General features: G+C 30.7%; 1 protein-coding gene across 1 annotated transcript; it reads right to left on the bottom strand.

Moving 5' to 3' along the window:
- Positions 1-6,853: 6,853 nt before the first annotated feature.
- On the bottom strand, positions 6,854-9,192 carry LOC124939989 (trihelix transcription factor PTL-like). Its single transcript, XM_047480460.1, has 2 exons — positions 8,618-9,192; positions 6,854-8,079 (listed from the first exon to the last, which is right to left on the bottom strand). Exons 1-2 carry the CDS (start codon positions 9,001-9,003, stop codon positions 7,137-7,139), a joined length of 1,329 nt encoding a protein of 442 aa, XP_047336416.1. The 5' UTR covers positions 9,004-9,192; the 3' UTR covers positions 6,854-7,136.
- Between the last annotated feature and the right edge of the window lie 2,091 nt (positions 9,193-11,283).

The following is an 11,283-nucleotide window of genomic DNA, read 5'->3' as shown; positions in this document are numbered from 1 at the left end:
ATGTCCGGATTGCCGGGTCGAGAGCTGTGGTTAATTTGGATATATGTGAGAGTAAATGGATACTTGGGTCGGATTGTGGGTTGACCCGCCCATAAACTTAAAACGGTTAAAAATAAAATTAAAATGCTATAGGTTTGGTTCGAACTTGCAACATAACAAAACAAGTACAACCTTTTAACCAACTAGGCTAATAACACTTTATATTTTAAATTCAACCCAAAATTTGATAAACGCGTGACATTTTAACAATATAAGTTCAACTTTTTAACTAACTAATCTATATATATATAATGATGCTTAATTTTTAAAGTGTCTGGATTGCCGGGTCGAGAGCTGTGGTTAATTTGGATATATGTGAGAGTAAATGGATACTTGGGTCGGATTGTGGGTTGACCCTCCCATAAACTTAAAACGGTTAAAAATAAAATTAAAAATGCTATAGGTATGGTTCAAACTTGCAACCTAACAAAAACAAGTACAACCTTTTAACCAACTAGGCTAATAACACTTTATATTTTAAATTCAACCCAAAATTTGATAAACGAGTGACATTTTAACAATATAAGTTCAACTTTTTAACTAACTAATCTATATATATAATGATGCTTAATTTTTAAAGTGTTCGGATTGCCGGGTCGAGAGCTGTGATTAATTTGGATATATGTGAGAGTAAATGGATACTTGAATCGAATTGTGGGTTGACCCGCCCATAAAAATTTTACCGTAATATTTTTTTCACGGTCTTTTATATTATTACTCGTGCAAATGCACGGGATACATACTAGTTTTATTAATAGGGTAAATGGATACAATAAAAAATAAGTCATTTCAATATTTTAACTATTAATTATTTAAATAATATGAGTTAAAAAAATAGATTAAAATTTGAACATTATTAGTTGTTTAAAAAATATATATTATTAATGAAAGTGTCTTTTCAAGAAAACAAGTCACATGTGGATTTTTCATATGGTGAAGACAAATGTAACCCAATGTGAGGAGGCACTCTTATCAACTTGCAAGTCACCTTAAAAAAATTAGAGGTGGGCTTAAGCCCTCAGTCCTCAGTCCTTGTGAACAACTAAAATTTTGATTTCTCAAAAATGGAACTCCAACGTTAGTTCACTAAATCGACTGTTCACTAAATCGACTGATTCAAAGTTAAAATGATCACCTAGCATGATGACCATTTCATCTACGATTATAGGAGCAATTATGCCCTATTAACGATCAACTGGATGAAGAAAAGATAAAAGTCATTAATGACATTTTGTTTGAAATTCGATCCACTTGATCGATCAATCGACCTAAGAAAGCTATAAATACCCTCCCTTAGGTAAACTAAAGGCAAAAATTACAATCCCAAGCCCTCAATCAATCCCATACAGAATCCGCAAATAAAATTTTCAAACTTTTTTGGAAATTTTTGAAAATTTGTATAAGGTTGTAAAGCTCGGATCTAGGAATTCATGAAGCTTCTAAAAGAGTTCAGGAATGTTCTCCAACTCATAATAAGCTTGCAATCCTACTGTAATTTAATTTATGAATTAAAATTAAAAAATTTACATTCTAGTTTGACTAGTTTTATTTACTACTTGATTGTTTAATTTCTTGATTGGAAAACGATTCTGTGACCATTTACAAGCTTTATGTCGAAACTAAATTGAATCAATCGATCTAAATCGAAAGTACTTAAATTTAATATTGAAAAGTTTCAATATCAGATCCATGTTTTTGAGATATAGCTCAAGAACAACGACCCAAAAACCTTTCTAATATGTTTCTAAAGATGTTAAGTGTATATCCAAACCAATTACAAGCAATCCTGATCATGTTTGATCAAAAACTAATTTTTTTTATTAAAAATAAAAAATTCAGTTCTTAAATTGGTTAAAATGAACAGTTAATATATCTTTTGGTTTTATTCGATCCTACGAGGTATAAGGAAGCTATTGACAAGCTCCTTACACTACATTAAACCTTAAAAATCAAAAATATATTTTTTCTCTTAAAACAATTTGATTTGAATGGAACATCATCCTGATCGAATGATGCTTCAGGATTATGTATAAATGATATTGAGACTAGACTAAGATTCCCATGCCTTTGGATCAAAAGATTATGGTCTTAGTCAAAATAATCAAACCTATAGTTTGATGTTCTTGACGTCCGACCGATGGCACAACTTGGGTTCAATTTCGACCGAGAAAATCGAACCCTTCCCTACACTCGACCGAGGAAACTCGCACTCGACGAGAAAAATCTAGCTTAGGCTTGATTTTCGAACAAAGATTTTTAGCCTCGACTGAGAGCTCCCCGCACCTCGACCAAGAACTCCCTACACCCGACCGAGGAATCCTAGCCCAAGAACGAGAACTTCCCACACTTCGACCGAAGAATCCTAGCCTAGGACTAAGAGCTTCCCGCACCCCGATTGAGAGATCCTAGCCTAGGACGGAGCGTCCCCCGCATCTCGACCGAGAGCTTCCCACACCTCGACTGAGAGCTTCCCGCACCTCGACCGAGTGCTCATAGCCCATGACCGAGAGTCCCCGCACCTCGACCGAGGGCTCCCCACACCAAACTGATAGGTCTCAACCTAGGACCAAGGGGTTTTAGCCCTCGACCGAGCGATCGACACCCTCGATCGAGCGGTCCGTTCCTAGGGCCTATTTGGTTGGAATTTTAAAATTTCAAAAATTAATTTTTCTTAATTTGAAGCCCCAAACCAATTTTTTAAAATTCTAAAAGATAGAAAACGACTTCAAGATAATTTTAGAATATTTTCACAAAAAATATTTTGATAAGGGTCTGTTTGAGATTTATTTTTAAATCCTAGTGTCTTAAATTGATATTTTTCAAGTACTTTCCTTAACAATTGTCGGCATCATTAATCACAACTATTAGTATTTAAATATTATTCTACATATTTAAATACAAAAAAACCTGTGCATGTCTAGAACTTGAAAAATAATTGGTTAAATAAAACGTAATAATATCAAATTTTCAATAGCCAAAATTTTATAAAGTAAATACAATTTTTAACAGATACAAAGGATATAGTGCGAAAGCCCTTTCCCGAATATCACCAAACAAAAAATTCAAAAGAATCTATGATCACATACACATTTGTATACATATACAAAATATTTTATTGATTTTAAATTAAAAATCAATTGAAACTCTTTCATCAATTAAAATAATCTTTTAAATTTGTGTACGCATAATTTTTTTATTGATTTTAAATTATAAATAAATTGGAGACTATTTTATCAAATAAAATAACATTTTAAATGAATTGTTTTTTAATTAATTTAAAATACCTATATCTCTTATTCAAATTATGATTTGATTATCCTAAATCTAAAAGATTATTTTAATTTGATAAAAAAATAGTTATTGTTGTAATCAATTTTAAAATATCGGGACATATTTTCATAAAAGTTTAAAAATAATATTTTATTAAAAATATTTTTGACACGCAAACCAATGTTGAAAATTCTCAAAACTCGAACTTTTCTAGGACAAGTGATTTCCAGGGATTACAATATCGCATCATAAATTTGATGACCTTTAATGAACGTCATTTAGTTACTAGATATGATCGTCTCTAACACCCTTCACAACCTGTTAATTAAACATTTTGAGTCAATCTTATCAAATATTAAACGAGATTGATAGACTTAAAGTTTTCACGTCAATAATCCTTAGAGCTTTACGAATGAGATTACAAGGCTGGTTACTAAATGAGTATTTAATTTTGTAATTCCTTATACAAATGATGATTAAGAGTCTAAGTGAATGTTGATATGTATTTTAAAAAACTAAAAAAAGAGTATTCTAATAGTTGATTATAAGAAATAATTAGAAATAACCCACATAAAAAAGAAAAAAAGGTCTGATAAACCATGTCGACAATCTAAAGGGCATTGAAGAATAGTTTGAAAAAAGGGGGTGTTGAAGTGAAGTGTCTGTTGTTTGCCTGTCTGTCTTTGTTTCTCGTAAGAGGTAAAGAGGGAAGACATGCAGAGGTTCGTTGATTCAGAGGAAAAATCATGTAAATAGCAAGCAGTAAGCAACTGTGTGTTTTTGTTGCTTCAGTATCGTGTCAAATCACAACTCAAGAATCAACGCCAACCACAGGAGCTGCCAACCTATCTACCTAGCTAACTAGCACTACTATTCAATCCAAATTCTTTTTTTCTCATGGCCTCGTTTGATGAAAGAGTTTTTGGAATAAAATTCAGTTTTTATCCCAAAACCCAAACATCTTATCAACTCTCAAATCAAATAATTTTATCATTTAAATATCAAAATTACCCTCTAATTTTATATTCTCTCTAAATTATCATTCTTTACCTACACCATATTTTCTAACGTTAAAAGGCAAATTAATCTTTAAATTTTAAAAATCAATTTTTTCATACTTTTTATTAAATAAGGGTTTTTTTTAAATAAAACCCAGATAAAGTCCAAAAAAAACCCTTCCTCAAACAATATTTGATGATGTTGGGTTTATTCGTTTTTTTAAACATATTTGATGTAAAAATTAAAAAAATTAGTTTTTACAAAGTTTATTTACTTAAATACCCTTGATTAATAATATAATAAAAATATAAAATATTTAAATGAGGGAATATTTTGGTATTTTATATACTTAAAAAACAATTTAGTTGATGAAAAATGATATAGATGAAGATGTTTGGATTTTCGATAAAATCTAGAAAACAAAAACAAAATATGAAACACGTTCTTAGACTTTGTTCTTTAGATTATTCATTTCATTTCATTTCAATAAATTGATCGATTTATTAAAAATACTTGATATCTTTTCTAAAAACTCATTAAATCCTTGTTCAGTTGGTTTTTGTTTTATAAAAGTTGTCTCTCTGTTAATCACATATTCAAGGTTATTCACTAAAATACTATAATATCCTTCATTCAAAAAAAATTATTATTATATATTTATAACCTTTAAGTATTTTTAAACAAAAAAAATAGATCTCTTTAAAATCACCATTAATCATCATTATTTAAATAATTCAAAATTTATTTAAAAAATCTCTATTCAAACAAGCATTTTTAAAATTTTTTATCAAACAAAAAGTTATTTATATTATTTGCTAACTTAATTTGTTAACTAGTAAAAGTTTAATAATATTTAAAAATACTAAAATTCATCCATTTTTCATAAAAAAATTTGTTTGTGTTTTTTTTTCTTTTTAATTTAGGAAACTAAAAAAATGGGACAACGTATTACATACGTATTAAGTATATACCTCGCAAACACACTTAACCATTTAAGCAGGCACAGAACTTATCACCTGACGGGCTCAAACCCAAGAACTTAGAGTTAGTATACCCCTCTTATTGCCGCTAAACTAAAAGAGATGATTAATTTAATTTAGAAAACTAACGTAATCCATAATAATGATTTATTTTAATTTCAGACATTTAAAGTGATATTAAAATTGTAACTTTTAATCTCTTAATCATGATATTTAACATTTAAACTACTCAAAAAAAAAAAAAAAACCAATTAAAAATAATAAATATATATGAACAGTGTATAATTAATTTCCTGAATCCTGGGGAATAGTAGTAAACAATATCGGTAACAGCAGCTAGCTAATTAGATAGAATTGTAAGTAGCAGGGTAAGCTAGATAGGTACTATTTGAAATGAGTGAGACAATAATAAATTCTCTCTTTCTTCATATTTGCTTCATTTGTCTAATAAATTATTTCCTATTTTGGCAAGTATCTCTAGTTACCCCTGCTCACATACCCTTCCACTCCACTTTTTACACAATGACGATTACATTTTTCATAGATTAGCTTCTAGGGTTTTCATCCTCTTTCATTCATTTATTACTTACTTTTATTATAACACGCCCTTTTTATCCTCTTTGTTTCTTCTTTTCATCTCAAATGATAACCATCAACAAAAATTGGCACCTTAATTTATAGACATATCATTATATATCATGGTTATATCCATATGTATAAGTGCTTTTGACAATATATATATGATATAAAGGTTCATGGTGCATAAGTTTTCATTACGATCATACTATTTTGATGCAACTAGCTAGATTCGATGAGAGTTCGGTTATTTAATATCGATCACTGCTTGATAACTCTTAATTATAATCATTCTCATGACTTCATTTTTTTCCATTTAAATAGTCGAAGATGACTCAAATTTATGACCATTAAGATATGAGTTTTATTAACTTTGTTTGAATCTTATGTCTATTTTTATTTTCATTATTGGTCAAACTCACAAAAGAGGAAAGGGGTGACTAAGTCTTTGTATTGTTTTATAACTCATTAAGAATGTTTATATTTGTGGTTAAAAAAACAATTTATTACTCTAAAAATTAAATAAATGCAATAACAAAAACAAGAGTAGTAGAGAATAGACATGTATAAGATTATTATTTTCAATGTTATTCAAACAAACTAATTATCTTCTTTTTATAAAGAGAATGATAGTACATAAACATAGATGTAAATAAGATAATTAAATCAAATCATATTTTAACATTTCCCCTTAAATCTATATGAATAATTTCATAACTCATAGGATTTGTAATATAATTTTAATAAGAGCCTTCTATTCCTACTTATGTCTTGTTTCCTTTTTAGGTTTCGTATCACGCTCTTTTGATTGCATTTTCGCTCTTTTGATTGTGTTTTCGCTCTTTAAACTTCGTTTCTTTATAGTAAAACTTTTCTTTGACTTTTTTACTCTCAATACAACAAAGGAAGCATGAAAAAAAAGAAAGACAAATGTGTAATATAATTTAAAATTCTTTAATGAAAAAAATACAAATTATAAAACCCGATCCGTACTAGCTAGCTATTAACTATATAGAATAATAGCTACATAGCTTATAGTATTGTCATAACAATCACTGGTAGACAAGATGAGTAATTTCATGTCACATGAGAATCAAGTCAGATAGCTTATCTACCTATAGACATCATCATCATCATCTCTCTACCTATATATATATATAATATATAAATTTATCAAGAATCCAATACATATAAAGTAGCAATCTTTATAATATAATTCATATATATTTATATATATATATATGATCATTCAAGAACTAGGTCAATCCTTGATTAATTCTTTGGTTTCTTTATATAATGGCTAATACTTTCCCACTTCTCCTTGCACATTTGTCTGTTTCTTTGATCACATCCCATATACGACATATTTGCTGCTATTTCTTCCCATAAAACATCCTCGTTGCAACAATCAGCCAATAACTGTCCAAACCTAGTATCCATTTCGGTTCTCAAATGTATTAGCCTCAACACTTCACTTTCCGACCAGCTTTGTTGGCTTTGTTGGTTGAACAGTGAAGTGATATCGCGTCCTAATAGACTTTGTTCATGACGAGGAGACGATGATGAAGAAGCCTTCATGTTATTGTTTCCTCCTTCGGCTAGCTTATGCAACACTTCCATTAGAGAAGCGTCACGAGCTTCGATCCAAGCTCTCTCCCTTGTCCAAAACTCGCGTTCCCTTTCGACACGAGCAACCTCTTGTCTCCTCCACTCTTCGTCTTTCATCATTCTCTCTTGTTCCTTTTTTTCAATAGTGCTCATCATTTTCTCTAGCCATTCTTCTTGCTTATCCATTAGCTTCTTCATTTGGGAATCGATGAAGCTCTTTATCTGCCCCTTCCACGACGATCCCCGCCTCTTCTTCTTCTTCTCGACGTCTTCGTCATCGTCGTCGTAACAAGAAGATGTGTCGAAGTATTCGGACGAGTTAGAAAGGCTGAGGCTATGATTGGAGAGTTGTTTCGGAATTTGGAAGGTTGTTTCTTGGGTTTTTGGATTTGAAGTGTGGATTTGAGATTGAAGATGTTGGTGGTGGTTAGTGCTGCTTTCACCGCCACCATAGAGAGCTTCGAGTTGACGAAAGAATCTATAGTGTTTGCCATCTTGCCTACAAGCTTTTCCATCCTTAGTCTTTTTGTAATACTTGTACAAGTTTTCAAACTTTTCTCGACATTTCTTCCCATTTCTATGATATCCATGTTCCTCCGCCATTATCCTACAACATAAGTGAAAAAAGAGTCATATGTAACCCTAGTAACCACATATATAACAACATTAACATTGTTTTTAATATACCAAAGTTTCAATCCAACCAAATCTAATCAAGACACTATGAAAATATGTCATAAACAAAAATTGCAGATCTAGATTTAGATTAATGATGAGGAGTCATCTTCACTTTTGAGTTGTTTATTATTTGGATGTTTCAAGAATCATGCAAGACTCCACATTTCTGCGTCTCAATCATGATAACTCGATCTTATAGTAATTTATTGACATATTATCAAATGGGTACTAAAATTAATCAGCAAATTGTTGAACCAAATGATGCCAATTCACATATGCTTGAAGACAAAAACAAATGAGATCGATTGATGGAAGCACATTTTCCTAAATTCTCGTGGAAAACGAGACTTCAGGCGGTGATAGAATGAGAAAATAATAATATAATCAGTAGTTGATTAATCATGAATATGATTATATAATCACAGATCTCAGTCTCTAAATCAATGGATTATTTGAAAAGAATATACCTTGAGACTTCATCCCAAAGTGGGCCTTTCTGATTAGCTTCCCTGAATCTGGCATCAAGTCTTGATCTAATCTCAAGAAGGGTTAATGTTTCTTGTCTAGGCCACCTACCTGCACCGGGATCCCCTCCTCCAAAACCACATATGACCGGTTCAACTTCAAACCCAACTGCGGTGGCGGCGCAATCAGACTGAAAATTATGATGAATCCCTCCTATTCCTCTAAGAGACATTGTATCAGTAACCTGGTGGGTAGGAAGAAAAGAGACGTTCTGGGTTAGATGATTCCGGTACGGCGGTGGAGTAGGGATTGCGGCCGGGAACTGAGGTGGTCTTCCGCCGGTGATGTATTGCCTGATATCGGCCGGCATTCCTTCGTACAAGTCCATTAATGAATTTCTCTGGATTTTTACAGCTTTTGAGAGAGAGAAAGGAAAGAAGCGGCACAGTCGGATCGTGTCGTCTACGAAAAAAGATTGAGTTTATGAAGGGGATAATGGACCCATCAATCCAAAACTCGGTTGGCTAAGTGAAGAAGCTAGCTCTGCACACTCACACTCTCTCTAAACACAGAGGAGAGAGAAAGTAAGAACAGTTTCTTTGTGCTACTAGCCTACTAGGCTAGGCCAGGACTATTTATTTATTTATTTATTAATTCATTACATTTATTTTTTTGTTTCATTTCTAAACTTAATATTACAAAATCATTTTAAAACCCAAACTCACTTTCACACTATCAAAATTATGTAAAAGGTTACAAAAATGTAGATCATTTGTTAATTTTAAACTAATTTTCTCTTCTTTATTAATTTATTTATAATGGTGAGCTAGAGCGAAAAGCTCGTCGTTGCAATCACTCTTGCCTGAACAACCGCTTTATTTCCATTTATTTTTTCGAATATTAGATCCTCGATGTTGAAGAATCATGGCCAAGAGAGCCAAGATCTTAGAAAATGAAATAGATGACTCAACGAAGTATTTGAAAGTGTTAAACCATATTATTAATACAAAATTTATTCATGAGATTCTTGTTACATTATGGAAAAAAGTTGCACTATGAAAGTCAATTATGTATGGTGTTATAAAGTAGTAAAAATTGACAATTCATTTACTTTTTCACTTACTTTTGTATTTTGTGGAGTATGATTGTGATTCTTTAGGTGAATTGATATCCTAGTTATTTAATAGTTTGAATTGAAACGGTTGATATGATATTCATACATATTTAAGTTATTATCCCAATTATTTTTTAGTGGACTAGGTAGTTTAAGAGAGATCGTCAAATTTTAAATAATCGTAGTCGTCCGATGCGTATATTTCATAATGTTATTATTATGACACTTTCTAATATTCGTTCTTGAAAGACAATGAAATTTGTTAGGGAGTTATTCGTTTTTATAAGGTTTTATGAGCTTGATAATGTTTTGGGTAACGTGTTTGTATTATTTTATTATTATTATTATTATTATTTATTTATTATTATATTTAATTATGTCATATTTTGTGGTTGGGCTTAATTTTTAAGTTGCCCATTGTCGTGCTACTAGTTCGGTTTCATTACTTTCTTTTTAATATACATGAATATTTAAAGAAATAATAATAATTTAAATGTGGAGTTCTATGGAGAAAATTCAAGTTCTCTTAGTTGAGGAAAAAAAAGTTAATGATCAATTAGTACAAGTTATAGTTGTGAATAACAACATATTAATTGAGGGTAACCACTAACCACTATTATGGTAATAATAGTCACCCAAACAAATATAGAAAGAAAATTATGAACAAAATTTAGTTTGAATTATCTAAACAAATAATAATGCATTTAATTAATTTAGTTTGAGCTTATCATTGATGTGTGAAATAGATCGTATTTGCGTGTTTACTTACCCTACACTACCCCATACCCATCAAACTAATACAAACCACCCTTAGGTGGGTGAGAAACGCCTAATAATTTTTTTTCGGTCGACAATTGTTATTGAGGAACCTAATGCCTCTTACGTATCGAGCCATCCTTTGATGAGAGGAATAAATTAGATTTTCGACGAGGAATAAAAATAACTAGAGCCAGGGAAACACAATTTGTTGCAAAGCTTTCGAGAAGGGCCAAATCTAATTTGCTCGCTCAATCAAGATAGCTGAGAATTTAAACTATTTTGATTTCATGATAGATTTACAGTAATTGAAAAAGTGCTAATATGAATTACTAAAAGTAAGATTCTCAATTTGTACAAGCAAATAACTATGAAGTTCAAATTAAATAAAGATTATCATATACATCAAACATACACAAAGTCACTAATTCAACATTTGTATTAAAAATGACATACTATTAATATTAATCTTGTGTTGACTACACTCATGTTTTTATGTTCGGGCATATTGAGAATGTTGCACTAACTCCATCTTCAATAAGTGTCAAAATACATACCTCAATTAAATTATTGTTTTTATTTTTTAAAAAATAGAATTTTCCATTACAACTCTTCTTATATTAGAATAAACCAACAAGACACAATCGTCTTTTGGAAACGAAAATAAAAGGCAACAAGTATTTAACAAAGTCACAAGACAGTACAAATATAATAAAATGCGACAAACACAAAGGAGATAAAAACAATGAGAATCAAACTGCGATAATCGTTTTCCTTTTGTGTCGACATGGCCTTGGA

The sequence above is a fragment of the Impatiens glandulifera genome, chromosome 5, assembly GCF_907164915.1.
Source record: "Impatiens glandulifera chromosome 5, dImpGla2.1, whole genome shotgun sequence".
NCBI classification, from domain to species: domain Eukaryota; kingdom Viridiplantae; phylum Streptophyta; class Magnoliopsida; order Ericales; family Balsaminaceae; genus Impatiens; species Impatiens glandulifera.
The sequence above is the reverse complement of the archived record's forward strand: the minus strand, read 5'-3'. Positions and strand labels throughout refer to the sequence as shown.

Coding starts and splice junctions, on each gene's coding strand:
- LOC124939989 (XM_047480460.1), bottom strand. CDS start 9,003: ATGGACTTGTACGAAGGAATGCCGGCCGATATCAGGCAATACATCACC. Junction 8,080..8,617: donor CTTTGGGATGAAGTCTCAAG/GTATATTCTTTT, acceptor CTTATGTTGTAG/GATAATGGCGGAGGAACATG.